At 37.7% G+C, this 26,848-nt stretch overlaps 1 protein-coding gene across 4 annotated transcripts in view; it reads left to right on the top strand.

Moving 5' to 3' along the window:
- LOC126183433 (DDB1- and CUL4-associated factor 7) overlaps positions 1–26,586 on the top strand; it is a 131,324-nt gene extending 104,738 nt beyond the window's left edge. For all 4 annotated transcript variants that reach the window (XM_049925416.1, XM_049925414.1, XM_049925415.1 and 1 more), the window contains 4 exons: positions 8,230–8,353; positions 18,067–18,218; positions 23,163–23,280; positions 26,006–26,586. In XM_049925416.1, the coding sequence (XP_049781373.1) occupies positions 8,230–8,353; positions 18,067–18,218; positions 23,163–23,280; positions 26,006–26,181 (570 nt within the window). In that variant the 3' untranslated portion in view covers positions 26,182–26,586. The remainder of the gene's footprint in view (positions 1–8,229; positions 8,354–18,066; positions 18,219–23,162; positions 23,281–26,005) is intronic.
- Positions 26,587–26,848: the final 262 nt, after the last annotated feature.

The following is a 26,848-nucleotide window of genomic DNA, read 5'->3' as shown; positions in this document are numbered from 1 at the left end:
GAATTGTACAAACATACAATCTTTTGACCATTGAACAGAGTGCCGTATGGATGACATAATAAGCTTACCTGGTGTAGAGAAAGAACTGAAAGATTTGAAAGCAAATAAATCACCAGGTCCAGACGGAACCCCACTTTGATTTTACAAATAGTACTGTATGGCATTAGCGCCTTACGTAGCTTGCATTTATCATGAATTTCTAGGCTGGTACAAAGTCTCAAGCAACTGGAAAAAGGCGCAGGTGACTCTGGTATATAAGAAGAGTAAAAGGACAGACCCCACGAAGTTACAGACCAATATGTCTAACTTCTGTTTGCTGCAGAATCCTTGAACATATTCTTAATTTGAATATAATAAATTGTCTTGAGACTGAGAAGCTTGTGTCCATGAATCAGCATGATTTTAGAAAGCATCACTCGTGCAAAACTCAGCTTGCCCTTTTCTCACATGATATACTGCGAACTACGGGTGAAGGGCAACAGGTGGATTCCATACTTCTAGATTTCTGGAAATCATTTGACACGGTACGCCATTGCAGGCTGTTAGTGAAGGTATTAGCATATGGAATAAGTTGACAGATACATGGGTGGCTCGAAGACTTCTTAAGTAATCGAACCCAGTGTTCATCAGAAACAAGGGTATTGTCAGGAGTGCCCCAGGGAAATGTGATAGGACCGCTGTTGTTCTCTGTATACATAAATGATTTGGCGGATAGGGTGGACAGAATCTACTTTAGTTTGCAGTTGATGCTGTGTTGTACGACAAGGTATCAAAGTTGAGTGACTGTAGGAAGATACGAGACAACTTGGACAAAATTTCCAGTTGGTGAGATGAATGGCAGCTAGCCCTAAATGTGGAAAAATGGAAGTTGATGTGGATGAGTAGGAGGATCAAACCTGTAATGCTCAGATACAGTACTACTAGTGTCCTGCTTGACACAGCAAGCCATTTAAATATATAGGTGTAATATTGCAAAGTGATATGAGGTGGAATGAGGGTGTGAGAACTGTGGTAGGGAAGGTAAATGGTCAGAGAATTTTAGGAGAATTTTGGGAGAATTTTAGGAAAGAGTTGTTCGCTTGTAATGGAAACAGCATATAGGACACTGGTGTGACCTATTCTTGAGTATGCTAGATTTTTGGAATCCATACCATGTGGGATTGAAGGAAGACATCGAAGCAATTCAGAGGCAGCCTGCTACATTTGTTATCAGTAGGTTCGAACAACATGTAAGTGTTATGGAGATGCTTCGGGAAATCAAATGTGAATTCCTGGAGGAAAGGCGACGTTCTTTTCGAGGAACACTGTTGAGAAAATTTAGAGAACTGTTATTTGAAGCTGATTGCCATACAATTCTGTTGCCACCAACATACATTTTGAGTAAGGACCACGAAGATAAGATATGAGAAATTACGGCTCACATGGAGGCATACAGACTGTCGTTTTTCCCTCGCTCTATTTGCAAGTGGAACAGGAAAGGGAATGAAATGACAAGTACTGGTACAGGGTACCCTCTGCTATGCACTATATGGTGGCTTGCAGAGTATCGATGGAGATGTAGAATATTTAGACAGAATTGCCTGAAAAAATCGGCATCCAAAAAAATTTCCAAGTTTGGCTCCTTGTATCTCTGGAACTACAGGTATGACAAATGTGAAACTTAGCATGTATAACCTAACAACTGAAGGGTCTCAGATATAAAATTTCATTTATGTACCACTTTCCAGTACTTGATAAATTAAGTGGAAAGTTCGGATTTTGTAAAAAGATCAAAAAATTGTGGTATTTCTGACCTGATTTTGCAAAAAAAGCTGTCTTCTATAAAACTTTACAAACAGGGCTCAATAGAAAGACTGTGGTTTTAACTATACAAAAAAAGAATGTATTTGATTGCCCAACGTGGGCTAAGAGTGCTAGATAATTTTAATCAAAATTGGGCATGAAAATAGCGGCACAAAAGTGTAAACGACAGACTCTTATGTCTTGTAGAATAAACACACATTGAACATTAAACTCAATGTGCAAAAGGCTGTGGAATATAAAATTTGATGCATGATTTTCCAATAATTCACAAATTCATTGAAAAGATGACTATTTTTGTGAAAAGGTGAAAATAGGACATATTTGACACTTCCGTTACAAGTACCATTTTCTATTAAGGCTTCAGAATAAGTCTCATTGGAAACAATCATGTTTTAAGCCCCCTGGGAACAGTGACTTTAATTTCCTACATGGTCTAACAATTCTACATCAAGTGAGCAAACTAGTTAGAAAAATCACATTGTGATCAAGTTTCAGCTTTGGATTGTCATGTTTCATTGAGTAAAGGTGTGATAAACAGGAAAGTTTAGACACAAAAGTGCCATTTACATTTCTCAAAATTTTCAAGCCCCCTTTCTGCACTTCATTTTCTAGGAATTGTTCTGGTACCTAACAAGCATCCTGTTTTTTGAGGCAATAAAAGGAATGAGCTGGTCCTTGACAATGCATAAATTTTATCAGTCAGTATTGTTGCAGTGTTGAGAAGCTCAAAATCGAAGTTGTTACTTTTTGCTTGCTGCCTATACGAGGTTCTCTTAAGATTTGAGAATCAAAGATAAGGTACTTAGCAAATGGTTTTGTATGCAGACAGGTGTCACCACAAGGGTTTTTAACCAATATTAAGAAACCAAATTACAGGCTTGGGAACTTGCATGAAAAAACCCACCCATAGCTCTTATTTAAAAGCTATCAGACATGATCCCTATGGCAATGGAGTTGCCAGTTCATGTTCTTGAATCAGTAGTCTCAGTATTAACATGGATCAATGTAATATAGTGAGATATTAATTGTCAGTTTAAAAATGAAAACCACATACAACTAAACGTGGACAACAGGTTGCTGCTATGTAGCCCATTGCCATGGTACGTTCCCTTGTATTTGTCAGGCAGTTTCAGGTGCTCTCAGTGCATATTGGAGAAATGAATCTGATTTTGTGAGTTCTTGAAAACATTGTCATTTCAGCTGTGATTAGTTTGAAATGAATTATGGAAAACAGATTTTCTAAAATCAAATATTGAATGTGATCTGTTTTTTTATTTTTACAAAAAGCAAGTTTTAACTGACATTGAAGACCTGAATGATATTTTATATTGGAAAACCTTATATTGCTAAGAATGATTATACTTTCACTCTGCAACAGTGTATGTACTGATATGAAATTTCCTGGCAGATTAAAATTGTGTGCCAGACTGAGACTCAAAATTGAGACCTTTGTCTTTTTCAGGCAAAGTGCTGTACTAACTGAGCTGCCCAAGCACGACTCACGACCCATCTTCACAGCTTTACTTCTGCCTGTACCTCATCTCCGACCTTCCAAACTTCACAGATCATCTTGTGGGAAACTTGCAGGACTTGCTCTCCTGGAAGAAAGCATATTGCAGAGACATGGCTTTCTTCCAGGAGTGCAAGTCCTGCCATTTTCACAGGAGAACTTCTGTGAAGTTTGGAAATTAGAGGATGAAGTACTGGTGGAAGTAAACTTGTGAGGTAGAGTCGTGACTAGAGCTAGAGTAGCTCAGTTGCTAGAGCACTTGCCCACAAAAGGCAAAGTTCCTGGGTTCAAGTCTCGGTCCGCCACACCGTTTTAGTCTGCCAGGAAGACTCTTGTGTTGCTAAGTTGTTGTTGTCCAAACTTTCATGTTTATCATGCCTTTAATCAATGAGGTATAAGAAGCCAAAGCTTAAACTTTATTCAGAGCATGATTTTTCCTGCTCTGTTGCCTCAATTTATGTAGCATTGTTAGTCCTAGTTGAAAATTAAATCCATTGTTTTGGAGGGGGTTTAAAACACTTTTTTTAATGAGACTGATTTTTGAAGGTTTAATAGATAATGGTATTGTAAAAGAAGTGTCGAATATGCCCTACTTTCATCTTTTACCAAAAATCATCACTCTTCGCTGAATTAGCAGATTATTGGAAAGTAGTAAGAGAATGAAATTTTGTATTCCACATCCTTGTGCTCCCGAGCTATTGCTTATTAAGTTTCATTTTCAGCACACATTTACTCTGAGATATGAGAAGCTAAAGTTTACATTCTTTTGTGCTGCGATTCTCATATTCAAGTTTAATTCAAATTATCAGCATTGTTAGCCTGTGTTGGATAATCAAATACTCTTTTTTTGGTGATTAAAACCATGCTCTTTCAATTGAGACCAGTTTGTAAACGTTTATAGAACTTAGATTCTTGCAGAATCAGTTTGAAAAAACTGCCTTTTGTATCTTTTTAGAAAATGTTTGACTTTTCACTTAATTTGTTCAGCATTGCAAAGTGGTGCGTAAATGAAACTTTGTATCTGATAACCTTGTGTTGTTACATTACTACATGCCAAGTTTCACATTTGTCGTACCTTCAGTCCCTGAGATGTAAGATGCCAAAATTGGGAAATTTTTTTTTTATTTATTTTTTATTTGGGGGGGGGGGGGCGAGTTTAAAATTTTCTGACTGAATATGGCTCATAAAATTATTTTCATTATTATTCTTAAGAGATTGTATAAAGCTGTGCAAGATGTCTAAATTTAATTCATTTCAACAAAATATTGCCCGAGATAGAACAGCTCAAAGTCACTAGAAATTCATGCTCACTCTGCGCACATTCTCACGGAGTCAAACAATATTGTTTCGACAAATGTTAAAACTTCACCAGGGTTCATCGGGGACATGTGTGAATGTTCAGATAAAATGTCATTGAAGTGTGTGCTGGCCGACAAGGGATGCCTACGTAAGTTGACACAAATTTTAGGCTTACTTATCCAATAGGAATTTTGCACAGGTATTGATGATATAGGTATCGAGCTCACTGAACCCAACAAGTTAACCAGCAAGCTGTGACAAGTACATTAAACTCAGTAATTCTCCAAACACCTGGAGTCATTTGTCAGTAGGGCAGAATGTTTTAAATAAATGTGAAGTGGAAAAACTGCTCTTTCTGTTCATGAGTTCTAGGTTGTTTATCCTCAGGTTACTGTGCTGTCACATGATGAGATTCAGTGTAGCGTATTACAAAATATCAGGAAAGCCCACGGTTTATGATGAAATCTGATGGACAGGAAAATTGCATGATGCAGGAACAGTGCATTTTGATCCCCTACGGTAGAGGAGGACTGTACGCACTTTAATAACTGTCAGTGTTGCAGTCATTAGAAACACTGTATCATGTAAGCATTAGTTGGCTTCAGGAGGTGGCTATGTTGTTGGTTGTCCTACATAGCCCGGATGTTTCAGATTGTTTTTTCCAGTCTTGAGACATATGATACTGTTCTGAAGCATAATATTCCCTAGCATTTTTTTAAATAATTTATTTACCTCAAACATTGGTTCAGACCTTAAATGAGTGACCTCACATCAGACTGCTTTGTGAAAGAGGCTTGTCCCTTTATGAATTGCCCATAATTGCAATTTGTTTTGCTATTCATATTCATATACATATGCAGTGAGTGGCCCATTCTTAAAAAGTTGGTTATAATTTTCCTATTCTTCCCTAAGATTGTAACACCCATTGTTCGATAGAAACTGTCATTCCACAGGTAGGAGAAGTGAATGGGGAACATAAATTTGGGTAATGCCCTAAAAAAAAGTTTTCATTTTGACCATTTGTTGTGATTTAGGATCTCCCCCCCCTTCTTCCTCCAAATGTAACTGACAACAAGTATCTTCACAATTATTGTTAGACCTGCCTCACTGTCACAGATGTTAAGTCACAATTTACCATCTAGTAGGTGCTGTTTTCGGTGCTGTATCTGTGACTAATGGAATGCCTGAGATACATGGACACTGGTGCCCCATTGCTCTTTGTGCAAGAGAAATTAGCATTTTCTTCAGAAGAGATGAAATCAACAATCACCTTGACTACTTTAGAGGTTCAGTTTTATTTTAGAGTTATTAGAGTACGAAAAGCATTGAATTCTCCAGTATCTTTTTGAAGCTATGTTATAACATCTCTTAACACAAAGTTAAAACTATATAGTAAGCTGATAAATCTATGTAGGACTTACTTGTTAAGGATATATTCCCTAGATGCCTGCTTGACTATTGACAGCACCATAGCTTGTGCAGGATTGTATATGATACCCAGAGTACTGAAGTAGAGGAGATTTGTTAGGCTGAAATTTGGTTTCTGCTGTGACACACTGAATATGGTTGAGCCATCCAGCTCACTGATACACCAGAGAAAAGTTCATAACATCAAAATGGCCCATAAGAAGGAATATATCACATTGTGCATCCCCGTAGAATCCATTGCATCATTGTTCAAGCAAGAAATCAGGATTAGCTTAGAGTAGGAGATAAGACGCAACAGCTAGTGAAATTTTCCACTTAGTTGTTTACTTCCAAGTTCATCAGAGAGTTGAGTTTGTTTCAACTTATCTTTGAAGGAGATGATATCCTCTGTCCCATGCTTTTCTTTTTATTGTGGTTATTGTGGTGAGAAAACCTGCTATTGCATACTGAAAAATAGTATTCCACATTTTAATTAACTGGTTCATTTGTTGACAAAATACCACCTGTAGAGTTCCGTAAGACCACTAGTCTACCTTTATTGGCAAAGGTGTTATTTATTTTGAAGTATTTGTGTTGTCAGGGCTGTTATCCAAATTATTTGTAAATGCAGTGGGAAAGGTGTTAATATACAACATAGTAGGTAGATAGCCCTTTATTTCCCATATGACTGATCATCCAGCCACATAGATTTGTTCTTATTGTTCTGTGTTTCTGTATCATTATTTTATTTTAGAACTCATTCTGTGACATGACACACACAGGTCTGTGCATGTGCTTCTAAATACAATTTCTTATGTGTTTTAACTATTTTAATCACATTCAGTTCATGTTTCGAAAACATTATGGTGATGTAGATGTTGACTGCCTCAGTGGCTTTACTTACTATACAATAGCTGAAATATGCATTTACTGGTTTCAGTTAAATTTATAAATAGTTTTAAAAGTCATAATTGATCATCACTTAGAAGAAAAAAGAAAAATAGTGGGATGGGAGGATGTTATCAAGATTTGAAGAAATGAAAAGAAAGTGAAACTAACATCTCAACAAAACTAAGTTGATTACATGTGGCAGTATGGCAAGCTATGTCAGTGCTTTTACAGTATAAAATGCATCACCCAAATGGGAAATGTGCATCACAGCTGGGTACAACGATGTTGGATGAGATGTGTCAGTGTTGAGATAATTAAAGTAGTGGCATTGAAGGAATTTTTCACTCAAATTTGTTCACAGGGGTACTACTGTTAATTCTGCCTTTTGTCAAGACATTGAGACTTAGAGGGTTGCAGTCAGATGAAAGATGGGAGAAATGGTAAAATATGTGGCTGCTCTCTTGTGACAACACTTGATACTACACTTCATTTGCCATCTAGCAAGTGTTGGTGAGTAAAAACGTCAGTCATCCCACAAATTAATAACACCTGTGGCAATGCTTTTAGTATTTGAGATCTTACCTTGACTTTAAAGTGTTTGTGAACTCTGAAATAACTATTGCACTATTGCCCATGAACTTCCAATAGGCCCTGAAATCCATATCCAACCCTCTATATGATTTCAGCCTGTCATCTGTTTGCTGAATGTAGGCCTACCCAAGTTGTTCTGGTGTCGACATTTTAACAACGTTGATTTAGAATTATATTTTATGTGGTGCTAAGTTTCATTAGGGATGGGTCCCAGTCACATATAGTACATAGAATGAGACCTAGATTAAATTATTGTTTTATGGGATTGAGAAGGCAGGGAGAGTATGAGTGGTGTGAGGGGATTCTTTGGGCAAGATGAGTAATCAAACGTGGATAAATTAGAGATCCAGAATTAAATGTGCCATTGTCTACTTGAAAAGAAGAGAAGAAAGAAAGAATACCGTAGATATTCTCAGATGCCATGGTTTTTATACTTTATCACACCTCTATTGGGTTTATAGATTGATAGAAAGTTAAGAAAATTTCAGAGTTGAGGAACTGCTCAGGTGTTTTCAGACTTTCAATAATTTGGACTTAAGATGAACAAACAAATTATCAACTCTCTTGTGAGTGTTTTAACTTCCATAATCTGTATCAAATATTTTTTTTATTTTGTTCTTTATTTTGAAAAGTTCAATGATTGTGATTGAAAAACATATTATGACTTTCGTCACTCCGTACATGTCAGCATGCACAGAAAAATACATAACTGTTGCTTGTTTTTTCAGGTTCTTGGGAGATCAAATTTAGTGACTGGTCATGTAAAGACCCAGCTAATTGCTCATGATAAAGAAGTATATGATATTGCTTTCAGTCGAGCTGGGGGTGGTAGAGATATGTTTGCTTCAGTTGGTAAGTCAGTAGAACTTAAATACTTGTAAAACCAAGACATTAACATTAATGATTTTTAACATCATTACTATTGAACTTTTGGTTAAAAGTAATGACACTATCATCATCCTCATTTTTCAGATTTTATGTTTTCACGCCAATACCCCACATAATGCACAAAGTAAATTTATACATGTAAATCTCATACGGCAAGTTGAAATTTGTATGGCCAAGAAATATAATGATAAAATTCTCCAACTATGTGCTTAATTAGTTACTTAAGGAGGTAAATTTCAAAGGTCATAAATGGCTCCTCCTCTGTTCCCTTAGAGATATATTTTATTTATTTTCAACTTGTGACACACAATTTTAGATGCATGGGCAATGTCAACAAAGAAACATTAATGTTATTTGTGCACACAAAAGTTGTTTACATTGTTCTACAATTATTAAATTAATACTGTAGGACAATATTCTACTCCACAATGAAAAGTTGGTTTTGTATGCAATTTAGTACCACATTTGTTGCTAGGATAGGTCTATTGTTCACACTATTACTCTTGCTAGCTTCTTGTTATAGGAGGATTTATGCATAAGCCACTGGTGAAGTCTACTTTTTAAAGTAGATCCAGTCAATATCCTATGACCATTTGGTAGCAAATTATGACAAACAGCTTCTTCCGTATTCAGGCTTTTTGCTGTCAGTGTTAATCATCTGTTAAACAAATGGAAATCTATTTTATACCTTGTATTGTAACTGTGATTTTGCATATTCCTGTTTGTGACCTGTATGTCATCCTCCATTATTATAATGTTTTGTAGAATATAAACATCGCTGTTATTTCTGCTAATGGGACAGTCGGGCCTGACTGACCATGGTGTCATTGATCAGATGTGGTATGAAGTGATGGGGGTCAGCACACCACAGTCCCAGCCAGTCAGATTGGCAGAATTGGTGCCACTACTATTCAGCCAAGTAGCTTACTTGGGGGCTGAGTACACCCTCTTCCTGTGCTACCCCCAAGGAAAGATCCCTGGCAGTACCAGGAATTGAACCCAAGTTCTCCACATGACAGCCAGTCACACTGACCATTCGGCTATGGAGGTGGGCTATTGTAGTATATACAGCGTATAAATCGTGAGAATGTTAAAGCTAGTAAATAGGCTTTTACAAGATGTTTTTGTTTCACTTTCACTGCAATCCTCATAGGACTCTTCTCCCATGTGAAAACACTTCTCATATTAGTTCACCAAGTGAGGTGACATGGTGGTTAGCACACTGGACTCACATTCGGGACAACGACGGTTCAAACCCACAGCTGGCCATCCTGATTTAGTTTTCTGTGAATTCCCTAAATCGCATCAGGCAAATTCTGGGATGGTTCCCTCGAAAGGGCACGGCCAATTTCCTTCCCCATCCTCCCCTAATCCGATGGGACCGATGACCTCGCTGTTTGGTCCCGTCCCCCAAATCAACCAACCAGCCAACCATATTAGTTCAACTGATATCACCCCACATACTATTCCAGATGACATGAAAATATATACTAATCCAAAATACACTGTCATATGTCCTGATGTGAAATGTTGCCAAGTTCCTCTTTATGTATGTCCAAATTCTGCATATAATCAATAAACTGGCCACATTTGATAGCGCCAATGTCAGATGGTGCACATCGCAATTATTCTTGCTGGTATCAGAATATCACATAATAATGCATGTAAACATTTTAAGGGCTTGGAAGTGACATTCACATAGTTGTGTAGCATATGCTGAAAATAAGTCTTTAGTAGGAGTTATTTGTTTCAGAATACTAAAGTATCTTTAACTACAGATTTAGTTGTCTCACAAGTGAACATTTTCAAACATGATTTCATCTATTACTATGACATCCGTCAGTGAACACTCCTTTACTCTCAGATTATCTCACAACAGTGACCATCTTCTGAAAGAATAACTTCTTTTTAAGATGTAAGATTTCTCAGGAATTTGGAGAAATGCTGCTATTTATTCAAACAACAGATGACTGTAAATTTTTATTAAAAATTCAATTGTTGGCATTCATCTTGGGGCTTGACATCGTGCATAATGCATTGGATGAATATGAGGGAAGAAAGGGGTTTGGTTCAAAATCTCATCTACCCACTCTGAGCCAGGTTTTCTGTTTTTTCCATGATTCACTATGCAAGGTCAATGTAGAGTTCTTTCCATGTCGTTGCCCATCTATAGCTTTGTCTTTAGTGATGTGGGCATAAGTGGGACATTAGATCTTCTTTTCTGAAGAATCCATCATGGGCAACACAAATAATGTTAAAGAGTCTTAAAAAAGATTACTAACAAAACAAAGGAACACTCTTTCTTTAATCTGATGAATAATAATACAAAATTGACAAGTAAAAATCACTTTATTGTAGTTTAGACATGAACAAGTTGATCACACAAAATGAAAATGCTAATTTCATTGAGACTCTCTTGAAGTAAAGTTCAACTACAATTTCAGTTTTTCTGTCAATGCATGGAGTTAAAATTCCAAAAAAGGTTTAAGTTCTTCTGTCTGGACATGGAATTAAATTTCCCTGAACAATCTACAATCAGTGTCCTACAGGAATAATTTGAGCCAAGTGTAATGACATCCACAACCATGAAGACAGATTTGTCTTCCAACCAGGATGATGTTGGTGGCAGAGACAGTGGCGTCAACATGGGCTGGATATGCAATCTGGAGTCTGGGCTCAGTCAACTGCAGATGGGAAGCCATGCACTGGCCTGAATACTGTCCGACTGCAGGATATCTTGGGATCTATTTTCAATCATGTGTGTTGCAAAAGCAAGTAGGTTCCTGTAGCACTTGGTAGGGCCACCTAGTGGAAAACCAGAAAATCTAGTTTTCGGTGAAAAGGTGTTGCCTGGTAGTCGGGCAACCCCCGATGCTAGGACGTATGATGTATTATTGACCTTGCAGGTAAACCACGACATATCGTGTTCCATTGTCTGAGTGAGTGAGGCAGTAGTACTGTTCATTGTAAACAACCACTGAGCAGGGATTGGTTTATAGTAGAATTCATTGATAGCTAAAATTAACTGCTCTGTTAAGGTGTATCACCAGAATTCATATTTAAACTTTGTAAACTGCAGAAGACAATCATAGAAATCTACAGTATGTAGAGCTGAGGTGTGTTGTGAATTTACTAGCGAAGCCCCTTTAGAAGTTGACCATCCCTCCTGTACTGAGTTACAATGAGACTTTAATAGTGATTCTGTGTTTAATCTGTGGCAGTTTCATTTTGTTAGCTGAACTATGATGCACAGTACCCACATCAAAACCAGAAACACTTTGTGTGAATGAGTGATTCTCATTTTTTAGCCGGTTCCTAGTAAGATTGCATCTATGAAATAGCTGTCCACTAATGGCAGTGTCAAATGGACTTAATGCCAGACTAGTTAGAAACACTATTCCCTACCGCCAGGATAGGTTCTAAGAATGTACAGTCTACAAATAATCTCATGAGACAGCTTGTTATGTTTTGGAATGTACTCAGTGTTTATAGAATCCAAGAGATATTTTAATCACATTTGTTGTGGGTTCAGAAGATGGAAGTGAATATATGCAGCTGGCAGTACTACATAAAAAATCCAAATGAGGTGGCACAGAGGTTACAACACTCGAATGTGGGAGGATAGTTGTTCTGATCTTCATCTGGCCATCCATCTTCATGTATTCCGTGGTTTCTACTAAATCACCAAAGGCAAATACTGGAATAATTCATCCGAAAAGATCATGATGGATGTACAACATTAAGATAATTCTCTAGTCTGAACTTGTGCTATTTTCGTAATGACAGCATCAGCAGGATGTTAAACCATAATGTTCCTTCCTACATACCAACAAAACAAGGTTTTTTCCATTCTTGGAAAAGCCCACAATCCTTTTGATTATTTCTGGTGGAAGTCACTCATGTTTAAGAGCCCTGTGGACATGGAATTCATTGCTGGGAATGTGACATTCCGTGGTGAGATTCCACCAACCACTAAGGTATTTAAATTAATGTGGTGGAATTTAATTGTTTGTGTGTGTGTGTGTGTGTGTGTGTGTGTGTGTGTATGTAATTGCTGAATGAAGTAATGAAAGGACACCAAATGAAATAATATTGCAAGTGTTAGCAGACGCAGTTTAATCCTATAGCATCTAAATTTGGATTTGCGAATCCCATCACAAAAACCCTTATCAAGTATGTCCTACTTGAATGGGAAGTTAAGAAACAAAGCAGCGGCATTGGTTCCTAAATCACTGAGTCTTTGTTAGATAGAAGGCCGTACAGAAAACTATTGACTGAGATGTAGAAATATACACATCATAAAAAGTGCCCAATAGGAATGATCCAGTGAGAACATTATTTTGTATGCATGTCATATTGCAGTTAACATGGTGCATAAGTAAAACAAATGTAGAGTTAACCAATGGTGCTAACACACATCAGCGTGATTAGTACTGATATTTTTGAAGCATGCTTGGTGTTAGGCAGCTGCTCAATGCTAAAAATGCGTGGAAGGCCCATTTCACAGCACTTGTCACATTTCAAATGTGGCTTCATAGTTGGTCTGAGTGAAGTGGAATGAATGATTTGTGTGTTTAGGATGCATAATGTACATTATGATGTCTTAATGGTCAGAAAAGGGGGGGGGGGGGGGGATGCACTCATTTTACACACCACATAGCACTATATTTTATTTTGTTGGTCATTCAGACTTAGGTCTTACACGTATTGTGTGCACCTAATTACGGATCTAGATAGTGATTGTATCAGACATAGTATGCTTTTAACAGAAGAGTGTATATACTTTTGTTGGAATGTGCCATAACCAAGAGACATGGACTATTGACAGCTTGTGTGATACCATCTTCAAGAGTGAATCTCAGTCACTCATTGCCATGAAGGACCACTATGTGGAATTATCCTGTTGCTGATGAGAGAAGGCACTTTCTGACATAGTTTGAAGTGACAAACAAGTGCTACTCTGATAGCATGGTGCAGGGAGCCATCAATATGACTTCATTTCTGATAGTGATTTGGGAACTCTGATAACAGTATGATGTTTCAGGAAAACCTTAATTCCAATTCTCTCTTCTGAAGAGACCATCTGTTAAAAATGTAACACTTGTCCACACTTTTCAAATTGTTGTAAATCCTTATGTTGCACCAGAGCAGGGAAGCTGGACTTGTATTTGGAAGGAAAGTGATTCAAATCTCCAGATCTAGGTTTTCCGTGAATTCCCTAGGTCACTTCAGCCAAATTCCTGGTATGGTTAGTTTCAAAAGGTATAGCATATTTCCTTCCATGTCATTCCCCAATCTGAGCTTGTACTTTGTCTCAAATGACTTCATTGTCAATGGGGCATTAGAGCCCATTCTTCCTTCCTTATGATGGAGGAGGTAAGCTTTAGTTGTTTCTAAAAGTTAGAGGTTATCCAAGTTTTCTGTCAACAATTGCATTGTTACTCAAAAAAGTCATGCCATGTGAAGTCAAATGTTCAAGTTGTTGTAAAACAGAAGCAGACTCTTGGCAACCGTGTAGCTATCTTATTAAACAAGACATTCACTGTATGTTCACCAAAAAAGAAATTAATATTATTAATGAAAGCAAGTAATACATGAGATTCATCAATTTTAAAGAAGAATATGATTTAAAATTAAATTTATGTGAATACACCAGAGAAAAATGCTTGGGCAGTGATCTGCATTGATTGTGTTGTAACAAATTATGTGTTTGAGATTATATGTAAATTGTGCTTTGATTGAAGAGTTTATGATCATTCAGTATTTTTTATTGAGCTGCCAGAAACACTGGGAATCTTCACTAAGGCCAGGATCTCATTCAAATCAACAAAAACAAAAATAGGTAAAGTTTGGAAATTTTTTTGAGACAATGAAAATATATACAAAGGATCTGTCTGGGAATTATGATTGATCATACTTTGAACTTTGTTTTATATTTTCAATACAAAAGAAATATGGCGGTCATGATCATGAATTGATGAAGGGCCTGCGAATTTGAAATACGCAGACTACTTGCAGTGTAGCCCCTCAGGAGTTATCTGAAATCAAAAAGGGATAACAATAGTTAATACTACATTAAATTTATGGGAGCTTGTACCTAACCATGATGAAATAACATTAAATTTAATGATATGGTGCTAACTTGAACTTTGAGTTAAATTTTTCCCCCCCTCTTTACGGATTTCCAAAAAAAGTTAATGTTAACAAATTTCATATATGAGGGTGGTTTGAAAAGTTCTCGGAATGGAATAGAAGAAAAGTACTTAAATCACTGAACCTTTTTTTTATTTTTCAATGTAGTCTCCTTGTAGATTAATGCACTTGGTCCAACAATGTTCCAGTGCCTTGATCCCATCTCGAAAATTAGTTCCTCCAGGCCTGCAAATTAGTTGTCGACTCCGGCTATCAATTCTTTGTTTGAAGTGAATCTACATCTATCAAAAAAAAAAAATTTCAGTTTGGGAAGAGATGGAATTCTGAAGGAGCCATATCAGGTTAATAAGGTGGGTGTGGCAACAATTCATACCTTAGTTCATGTAATTTTGCCATGGCGACGGCAGATGTTTTTGACGCAGCGTGAAGAGTCGCGGCACCCATCATGCAGATAATTACAGATGACATCTGACAAGTGCGAGCAATTTCACGCACTTTCAATCGGCGATCCTCCATCAACATTTTGTGCACTTTTGCAATGATTTCTGGAGTAGTGACACATCTTGGCTGACCAATGTGCGGATCATCTAAGCTCTCCCAACCAAATTTAAATTCATTTGTCCACTGTGCAACAGTTGAATGTGAAGGAACAGAGTCCCCCCAGTGTATTCTCGAAACCAACACAAATGTCCTTTGCTTTCATACCTTTTTTTAATAAGCACTTAATAACTGCTCGAATCTCGATTTTTCCCATTTTCATAAATCACTACGTGGGAACATCATCACCGCCACAGCTCTCTTCCGAGAACACTGACGTGGCACGTGTTTACAGGCAACAGTCCAATGAATATCACGTGAACAACTCATTGCGCTAGCGCTGACCTCTTGTGGTGATTCCGAGAACTTTTCAAACCACCCTCATATTATAGGTGTAAGCTTCTAAGAAAAGTGTTTACTTTTTTGGTGTCAAAGGTAGAAATTAATCGGTTGAACTGGTTTTGTTTCATGCTGCACACAGTTCTGAAAAGTCGTTTCTCGAGAAAAACATGTTTTATGAGCTCAATGCACATAAAAGCTACATGTTATACATTTGTGATGTCTCTGACCAAAAATCTGAAGTTAGGTTTTCAAAATTCTAAATATGTAACCCAGTATGGCAGACCAAAACGTTTGACGAATTTTGACCAAAAAAGTGTTTTTGTTGCTTATGTTTTGTCTGCAATTCCAGGACCATATATCAACCCTGCCTCTAACTCAAATAGTTCCTGGTGAGCAATTCCCTCATTATTCTTGGCGAGAAAAGTTTATTTGGCTGAGCTGGATATATTGCATTTGGCAACCTGCACACAATGTTCGTCAGCTTTTTCAGTGAATATGTTTGCGTGCATACTGCAATATAAATCATTCTGTGAATGTGCATCACGGCACAACAAGTTTCCTATCTGAGCTGTACATTTCTGGCTGAGAACATCCCACAGTGGCTATGACACTGCTTCAAACAATGTGCTGTAGAAACTTTTGTAACACATGGATTAAAAACATTTTTGTCCCAACATTCTAGACACACATACCTTTCAAAAAATGCAATATAAATTTAATTTTTGGCCATTTTGAATGAGGACTTGGCCTTACGGGAAAAAATTACGTGAAAATTAACACCAACCAAACAAATTTGATTTTGTTCCATGCCAAATGAAGTGGGACAGAATGTCAATATGGTCCTGTAACGCAAACTTCCAAAAGTCCTTGTTTTCCAAATGTATTTTATGAAACTTTTCCACCTAAAACTTGTCATAACAAAATGACAAGGAAAGTAAAATGAACCATCAAAGACACAAAAACGACTAGTGCAAGGAAAATGCAGGTACACAAGACTGAATTATGGAAAGGCAAAGATAATACTTTTACTGGACATTTTCAGTGTTATAAAATGATGTAAAGACAGCAAAACCAATGTCAAACTGTAGGTTAATTTTAAAATGTCATAGACACTGGTCCATTTTTATGTCGTATGAGTCCCATCCTGGTCTCACCCTTTCAATTTGATGCCACTTTGGTATCTTGCATGTCATTTTTTCATCTTTTTTATTCAAGCAGCTTTTCATTTGGCCTCATGAGGTTTGGTGGACCCAATTCTGGACAAGGAAATTCTGAGGTGGTTACCGTGAACAGAATTTGGGGACAAGTGCACCTCAAGTCAATAAGGGTAACCGCTAGACCATGGAGGTGACAGTCCATTGTTAAATCCAATACCAAGCAAGGTTGAAAACTAGTAAGATATTGAATTTGTGTTTGACAGGACAGTGACTCAAATCCCCATCTGGCCATCTTGATTTAGGTTTTCTTTATTTCCCCTAAATCGGGATGGGCCCTTCGAAAGTGCACAGCTGATTTTCTTCCCCATTCCAAGCTTGAGTTCCATCTCTTATGACTTCTTGACAAGGAAATTAAACCTCATTTGTCCTTCCTTGAATTAGCTCATAAAGTCTGTAGCCTTTAAACTTCTACTATTGAACTTGAAGATGATTCTATTGTAAATCATGCTCAAATATCACATTGCTTCATTGATTTTTTATGGATGTAGTGTCACTGTAGCAAATTAACAATATTATGAAGTAAATCCCATTGGACATGACTCAAAAGTTTGAGTACAAAATTTAGAAACATTTTATACTGAACTTACGAAATATATACTCATTAAAAAAGTTTGTGACCACTGGGGTCATCAAATCAGTAAAATAATAGGTCATCCATTAGTTATAATAAATAGCACTGGTCTTTTGAACTAAGAAATTTCCCACATTTATTGAAATATGCAGAAGTAAAACTTGAAGAGGGAGCCAAGAGAAGATATGGGATGTCATATCTCTCTCTCTCTCTCTCTCTCTCTCTCTCTCTCTCTCTCTCTCTCTCTCTCCCTCCCCCTCTCTCTCCCCCTCCCCCTCTCCCTCTCCCCCTCTCCCTCTCTCCCCCCCTTCCCCCTCCCCCCGACTCACTCTCCAGGTGTAGGTTTCTGGGGTATTTCCTAGTGCATGGCCATTATCACATCAGTTCCATATCAAATTTGAATGTATGTGAATCTCAGGCTGTTTCAATACTGCCCCATAGGTGTAAACACACTCAGTTGCCTCTCAGCTCACCTACAGGTAGTTGCAGTTAGTATAGGCTATGCACAGGGTGGCCTAATCACGTGCATTCTCTGCATGCATGAGGCACATATCCATCCCAGTGTGCATGTGTTCTTCCTGTGCAGTAGCATCGTGTAGGCTACGGCCTGACAGCTGGCTATTTCCCTACCTGTGCCTGCGCCCACCCCTGTCCACCTGCCTGCCGGCTGGTACGTGAGCTGAAACAGCTTGGTCTCTCGATGACTGATTTCATGTTCAGTACAGCATTAAATTTCAGCCAAAACAAAATACAAATAATATATATTCCTAAGATCCCTTGCATTGATTTCCTTAAAGGGACAGAAATATTTTGTTGTGCATAACATGAAATGTCACTAACATGAATATATGTTTCAGGGGCTGACGGTTCTGTGAGGATGTTCGATTTGCGTCATTTAGAACATTCTACCATAATATATGAAGATCCTCAACATACACCACTCCTTCGCCTGGCATGGAACAAACAGGATCCCAATTACTTAGCAACAGTTGCAATGGATGCCTGTGAGGTATTTTTTCTGGTAGACAACTATAAGAAATCTTGAACTGTTTATTTCTGCGTATACAGAAAAAAATAGTGCAATATATCATTCTTCAACTAATTTTATGCCTTTGGCTGCCTTTTTCAAGCAGCAGTTTGGTTATTTGAGTAGTCTGAATATGTCATGTAAAGCATCTCAAATCATTACGCCACCACCAGTCTTTCAAAGTTCTCAAGTTTACTCTGCACTAGCAAGTGAAGGATGTCATTTAGAAATTAACCCCCGTGTGGTCTTCATGTTGTGGAAGACTTTGAGTCTTGTGGAGGATGTAAGTAATGTATGTGGAAGACGTAAGTAATGACAGAATGAAGCTTTAGTTTGATAGTGAAGAATACTTAGATAGTGCAGGTAGAATACAGTAATCTATACTTCGGCATCTTAATCTTGATTCATGTCTGATGTGCCAACAAATGAGATTCCATCAAATGCCTCAGGTGGTATTAAAAGTTCTCTACTGCCTCTTAACTTTTTGGACATCAACCATACCGGTACGATGGTAGTCATATTGTCGTGCCAGCCCACAACCGTAGAGATACATCCGGCTTTTCTATCATGCTGTACATGACACTTTATTGGGTGATTGCTCCCTTCAGTGACTGCCATCTGTTGCAAATGTGTGGAACTACTTGCATTTTCAGGAGACCTTGTATAAATTCGAGCTATGGGAACTACATTGGTACTTGCACTTGTGTTTTCGTGTTTGGTGAGAATGATGTTTGATGTTCGAGTGAAAAGAAAATTAGAGAAGTACTTGTAAATGAAGACTGAGCTGCAGAATCTGTTAGTGATTTTAAAGATGGACAAAAATTGCGAAATATTACCAAGAGAAAGTGAAGATGTATGGAGTGACATTGAAATTACACATGAACTCTGGGCCCCTCACAGGAGAGAATGAAACGGAAGGGAAATATTGAATACAGATGGCATATTTACACTCAGAAGTATGCTTTCTGTAAAGATAATTCTGGAATGAATCCTTGTTGTGCACCAAAAGAGGAGCATAATGAAAGTGAATGTTTTGATCTTATACTTGACAGGCAGTTGATTTGATACACTGCCAGTGAAACTAACAGCTTTCACAAAGTAGTGACTGAACAATGTCAATGCCCTACCAGGGGAGTAGAATAGACAGATAAAAGTGTAGATGAGATGTATAAGTTTTTAACAGTCTGCATGGAGATGCCTTATGAAGAAAAAAAAAGAATAGACTGAAGAACTATTGGTCTACAGACTTACAGACTAAACACCCTTATTTTCGAAAGTAATGCTTAGAAAATGATTTCTGACAGTTCTTTGAATTTTATGTTTTAGTGATGCAGGCATTTTGGGAGTTGCTTAGAGAACAAAAAGGCTTTATAAAATAAAGTATACTGTGAAATTTTTAAAAAGTGAAATTCAAGTCAGTTCTAAATTCATGCAGAGATTTGTGCATTGGTGAGTCTCTAATGTTGTGGAAAGTTTGAAAACAAATCTATCAGTATATACCAAGCAAAAGGACACATTTAGAATAAAACTGTTTATAATGTGCAATGTTGAAACTAGATTTATTTTAGGCATTAGCGTGTACACAGGTAGAGGAACATAAATGGAAGTTAATTGTGGCCTTTGTGTTTCTGGCACTGTTGTAACCACTTTGTTGAAGCCTTGCTTCAACATAGGTATTATTATTTTTGTGATTATTGATATGCAAGCCCTAATGTGTTTGTCTTTCTATACAAGAATAGAACTGATGCCTGTGTGACAGTTAGGCCAAAAATACAAGAATAGAACTGATGCCTCTGTGACAGTTACGCCAAAAAGGAAAGGGGTGCCAACAGATTTGCCTTCAAAACTAAAGGAAGGCCAAATTACATCTAGCTGTACTGGTTGTATGTGGACAGGAAAGTTTATGGACAAGGGAGAAGTGCATGTGTTTTCACCAATTCACACAGACACGGTTGTTGATACAGGAAGAGCAACAACAGAGAAACAGTAAAGAAAAATGAAGAAACACAGTACTGTATACATTGAGGTGATGGTGTAGTGCAGCAGCTCGATGTGGCATAGACTTGGCAAGTCGTCGGAAGTCCCCTGCAGAAATGTTGAGCTGTGCTGCCTCTACTGTCTGTAATTGTGGAGGTGTTACCAGTACAGGATTTTGTGTACGAACTGACCTCTCGGTTACATCCCCTAAACGTTCGATGGTTTTCATTTTAGACGATATGGGTGGCTAGATCATTTGCTCAAATTGTCCAGAATGTTGTTCAAACCAATCATGAACAATTGTGGGCTGGTGATGTGGCACATTGTCAATCCACGAATGGCTGCAAATGGTGTCCAAGTAGCTGAACATAACCAGGACCCAGTCCATGCCGGGATAACTCAGCCCTTGTTGGCAACTTGGGTCCAGGGCTTTGTGGGGTCTGCACCACACTTGAACCCTACCATCGACTGAAATCAGGACCCATCTGACAAGGCCTCAGTTGTCTAGGGTCCAACTGATATAGTCACAAGCCCAGGTGAAACACTGCAGGTGACTTCATGCTGTTAGCAAAGACACTTGCGTCAATTGTGTGCTGCCGTAGCCCATTAAAGCCAAATTTTGGTACACTTCCCTAACGGATACAGTTGTCGTATGTCCCACATTGATTGCTTCTGTTATTTCGTTCAGTGTTGCTTGTCTGTTAGCACTGACAACTCTGTGCAAATGCCACTGCTCTCGATCATTAAATGAAGGCCCTTGCATTGCCCTTGGTGGGAGGTAATGGCTGAGATGTGGTATTCTGGGCACACTCTTGACACTGAGGATCTCGGAATATTAAATTTCCTAACAATTTCTGAAATGGAATGTCCTCTGCGTCTAGCTCTAACTACTATTTGATGTTCAAAGTCTGTTAATTCCCATCATGTGCCCATAATCGTGTTGGAAACCTTCTCACATGAATCAACTGAATGCAAATGTCAGCTCTGCCGATGCACTGCCCTTTTATACCTTAAGTATGCAGTAGTACCACCATCTGTATATGTGGATATCACTGTCTGGTGACTTTTGTCACCTCAGTGTGTAGCCAGAAGATGGGAGCAATGGATAAAACTGTCATGCAGATTCGCTCTAGTGAGTGCACATCAAAGTCAGTCAAGTGATATAGAAAGTTTTTATTTCACCTCTTGGAATTGTCTGTACTGAACACGTATGTTCTTTACCAAATGAAAGCTGGTAAAAAACCACAAGTACTAGACTTTCTCTTGGCGCTCATGAAACAGTTGCTTGAGAGATACAGCATTCCCACAGAATCTGCAAACGGAGGAAGACCAACGCCGCATGAGACACCACTACATATCCCCGGTACCCCACAATGTGTGTAAAAACATCGTCATCAAAGGGTTGATATTGCAACGCTATGAAGACAGAACGCAACTAATTTGAAATTGGCATGAAGTGGACTGCATGCTTAGATACATATACTATACATAGGAGTAAGGTGATCTATATTCTAATTATGAGGAAAGTTTATGTAGTGAGTTTTTCATTCAGAATCTCTGTTTGAATGTCGGTTGTTCATGAGATGATCAGGTAATGCCTTCTGTGAGGAGGAGAGATGTGTACTTTCACAGGTTGGAATTTGACAGAGAGGATCATGGCCTATCGAGACTGCAGTTTATTGTTCAGCAATACTGCAACTCAGGTTGGTCGGGGTTCCATGACTGCTGTGCAAATATGAAATTTATGAGTTTAGGAAGGCCGTAATCAACACTGTGCAGGATCTCAATGGCACTCGCCCAGCTAATGCCATAGAGCATCCTTACATTGTTCTTTTGGGCATGCAGAGGAATAATGTGCCTTGAATCAGGAAATGGGCTCCTTTGCAGCAAGACAAGCATCCACACAGGTGACATGATGACATCTGCAGCATCTTTGACTGTCAGCACGGCAACCTTTTGCAGCTTCCCTTGACTTTTCCAGAAAGAACATGCCATTGTGGTGTGGCCTACAACACTGGGCACAGGAGTGGCACCACATTGTCTGTTCAGAAAAGTCCCAGATCTGCATATAGTATCATAATGGCTGTATTCGTGTGTGTAGGCTTTGTGGAGAACAAACCTTGACAAAATTATGGCAGAAAGGCACAAGAGAGACTACTGAACACATAAGCTTTTCCCCAGAAGACCTACTTCTAAAATAAATAGACACACACACACACACACACACACACACACACACACAAAACCATGACCACGACCACTGCCTCTGGCCACTGGCAGCCAGAGACAAGTTCTTTTTGTGTGTGTGTGTGTGTGTGTGTGTGTGTGTGTGTGTGTGTGTGTGTGTGTGTGTGTGTGTGTTTCGAAAAAGGCTTTCTGACCGAAAGCTTAAATGTTTAGTAGTCTTTTTGTTGTGCCTGTCTGTGACTCAACATCTCCACTGTATGGTGGGTAGCAATGTATCCTTTTCATAATATTGTCATTATTCCGTCCTGGGTTTTCCATTGCCTGATTAAACCATGACAAATTGTCATTGTCATATAGGCTCCACACTTTTCATTATGATTTGGGGTGCCATTCAGTACAAAACATCATCACCTCTGGTCAGCATTGCTATGGATAGCATTAATTTCTTTAGTAGGTCTGTTAATATGTATTTCATTACTTCTTCCAATATTCCCCTCTCTTGTGTTGTTTAGATCAGAAAAAAATGGTCTGAAAGACATATCACCTGCGTTATATTTATTGTTATTGTTGTTGTTGTTTATATGCTTTTAAGGTACTAAATAGTGTGGCTATTAGTAGACCTCTACATTGTGTTGTTCAAACAAATAATTGGGTTGATGACAAATTTGCTTTATATATCTAAGATGTCCATACCTGTCTCCTTCTTACAGATATTTATTTATGTATGTATAACAACTACTGATAAATTCATATGTTTGGCAGGTGATTATTTTAGATGTCAGAGTTCCGTGTACACCTGTTGCAAGACTAAATAACCATAGAGCGTGTGTCAATGGAATTGCGTGGGCACCACATTCATCATGCCACATATGTACAGCAGGTAATAGAAAAGAATCACTGTAAGGAGGCTTATTCATTCTACTGTCTTCAGTGCTTTTAAACAAATTAGTGCTTTTAATAGTAAGCACCCGCCTACTTTAAAACTGCTATATATCTCCTGTTTGTTGAATAATTGTGTGTCTAAAAGTCCATTAATGAATCAAAATTTATGATACAGGGTAATTGTAACTATTTCTGACTATTAGTTGTTCTAAGAAAAAGTGAAGAACTTTGGATTGAAATTCTGAGTGGTAAAATGTGTGACTCATTGGTAGATTTCTGCATTCTCATTTCCCTGCAGGGAAGCAAGTTGAAAACTGTCTAATGCTGCATGACATTTGTCTGACTGTTTATGGCAGAACAGTGGCAAAAAGGGAAGGATTGTTGGGAAGTGTGATATGGAGCAAAATAAGGATAACATCAGAGATGAATGAGCAAAGAGTTTCTGACACATAAGATTGAGGGGGGGGGGGGGGGGGGGGACAAGAGAATGGAAACTAACTTAGTGAACTGCGAGCAGAGGGGGGAAAGGGGCATTGAAATGAGAAAAATTGTTAAGAAATACCAAATTACTTTAAAATACATGTAGGTGAATGCAAATACAGTGTTTGAGAGATGGAGGAAGTCTAAAGGCAGCAATACACAGGTATGCAATGCAAAAGATTGACTGAGGAGTAGAGATGGGATTTAAAGGGAGCAGAATCAGTCAAATAAGTAGTAGCGCAGCTTTGTGCATGGAGATTTGCAAAACCATAGTGTGTGTGCTGTATTTTGCCCATTCCAATGGGAGCTGGTATTGGGGAGTGTAATCCAAGTGACATCCGATATAAACCAACTTTTAAAATACCTGTATAATGATGAGCACCATGCTCTTTGGACTGGTTAGTTGGATTTACACTTGGCTACTGTTTGATGCTGGTGGACAGTGGGCAGTGGCATGTTCTCATGCTCCCACAGAATGCTGCATAATGCTTTCAGCAAAGTTTATCAAACCAGTTTGCAACATTCTATGTGGAAGACCACATGGTTTAATGGCCGAAGTGAAACATCTGTAGTTCTGTGTGTGGTGGTAGAGATAACTCATTGCCATAGCTGAACTTGGCTAGCAACATTATACAGATACAAAAGTGTAGACCTCCATTACTTACTTCAAATTATGTGGTACATTGGGATCAGGGACTCAAAATAATTTATAACACCCACACAATCATAATCATGTGTAAATCTACAGGAATGTATAAAATGATTATTATTGTTAGGTTTCTGTTGTCTTGCCTGTAAATTCCAGAGATACGATTCTTCATCCTTAGTCTTCTCTAGTTTTGAACATGCTATCTGTTATTCATACTCTTGCTCTTTGTCACCAGAAAACTCCCTGTTCTCCTCATTTTTTGTGTTGGTCTGCATTGCTTCAGAACTTTGTATCTACCATAGATTATTTTTGTGGTTGCAGTTTTTTGTATGTAGTATTTGGCTTTTACTTGTGGAATAATGTTGTCCTCCAGCATCTGTCTGTTTACTATTTCATTGTATTTATATTTAATCTGTTATGTCACACAGTATGTCCTACTTGCCAATGGTCTTGGTATACCACCCCCCCCCCCCCCCACCCCATTCCCCCATTTTAATCTTCATTTTCTCTTCGAGTCCAGAAGATGAAACTAATGACATAGAAAACTTTAGATTTGATTTAAAGTACATTAGTGAGAGTTCTTTGAAAATGAACTATGGATTCTACTGTGTTTACTGAATGCACCTAGTCTGTTTCCTGAAATTCATACTGGAAAATATATACATTCATACAGGAAACTGAATACATGTTGATGGGACATCAGGCATGCAGTAATGACAAAAGTTCTTTTTTTTCTTCAGCAGTCTTTTTTGGGGTTATTTTTACATTCTACAGAGTCAGAGCTAGATATTTTCATCTTCTGGCACCTCGACAGGACATAAGAGTCAGCCAAGATCTTCAAAATGTGTTCCCTAATATAAACCCAGGTTATACACTCCTGAGCTACATTTACAATGTTTGGAAGTGCACATTGTAATTGTATAACCCATGTTTATATGAGACAGCACAATTTTTACAGTTTATTCATGTATTCTTAAAGGCACTGCAGGGTGAAGCTGTTTAGCTTTAAAATCAGGAGCTAATAATGCTGACACCAATAAATATTGCTGAAGGAAAAGGAAGGGGGAAAATGTTTTGTGCATGTATTATCATTTATTGTCATGGAGAGTAATGTTTTTAGTTGTCACCCAAGTGTTGGGTATGGCATTCATTAAGAAGGAATACTTTTATTGACTGCAACTATTAGCATTATGTTGTGCTTTGTTTTTCATTTCTCTAATCTACAAGATTTGGTCAATAATCATTTGAGATCTAATGTGTCATTTAGAGAAGGGCTGCATTTTTTGAAAGATGAGTACAGCTTTCAGAAATAGTACAGTGAAAAATCATTGATAAGAAATGGTTTACTAAATTACAAATAACAGCAGTGTCTAACATTGTATCATTGAAGTAGAGAATTAGCAGCTTTAGGCCATGACTAGGATTAACGAACTCAACGTAGTCAGTAATTGCTTACAAGAATTAGTTCCATTCCTGTTGAGTATTTGTTTAAAAATGTAAATAACCTTCAAAAATGTGTATTGTTGTCCTACCTCATACTGAAAATTAACTAAGTGGTTATTATTACACAAATTAGACAGTATTGTAATTTCAGGTGATGACCATCAAGCTCTCATATGGGACATTCAACAAATGCCACGAGCAATAGAGGATCCAATTCTAGCATACACAGCAGCAGAAGGGGAAATCAACCAGATTCAGTGGGGTGCTACACAGCCGGATTGGATTGCGATATGTTACAATCGTGCACTGGAAATATTAAGAGTTTGACTTTTTGCTTCAGCCAAAATTTCTTTCTCCATAAAATTTATCGTGTAGAAGTTTTTGTAATTTTAAGTACAATACTTTGTGTATGTATGTATGTACGTATGTATGATGTCTTTTTAGGTAAGAGTATTAAACAAAGTGAAATTTCAGTTTGTTGCGAATTGGGTATATTGCTTATTTTTTGTATTTAATGAATTTTATTAGAGAATATTACCCATGGTAGTAGTACATTCCTGTGATTCTTTTGATATCATTGGGGACAGTGTTAGCATTACTGAGGCAGACTACTTAAAAAAATTTGTACCCAAAAGGGAAGAGGTTTTTTCCCCCATGAGCGTCTTCGTACACTGATATAGTTTTGAAAACTGATGTAAAGAATAATGTAATTAAAATATTTATGAATCAAAATGAGTTTTTTTTATCTTGACACTTCAACATAAAAATATATATGTAAAAGTGTGTTTGTAACAGAATATACATGACCATTAATATTTCAGGCTCATTTACTAAATGATTGTCTTAAGTTGAAAACAGCTCCTTGATATTCAATTAGTGATAGTGCTTGGAAAATAATTATAGTAAAAACGTTACTTTGAAAGACACTACTACTTTAAAACAATTTCAGTCAATCTTAACACAACTGCAGAACAGTGGTCAAAACTTGAACATA

This window comes from Schistocerca cancellata, chromosome 4 (genome assembly GCF_023864275.1).
Source record: "Schistocerca cancellata isolate TAMUIC-IGC-003103 chromosome 4, iqSchCanc2.1, whole genome shotgun sequence".
In the NCBI taxonomy this organism is placed as follows: Eukaryota; Metazoa; Arthropoda; class Insecta; order Orthoptera; family Acrididae; genus Schistocerca; species Schistocerca cancellata.
Note: the sequence above shows the minus strand (reverse complement) of the source record. Positions and strands in the feature narration are given on the sequence as shown.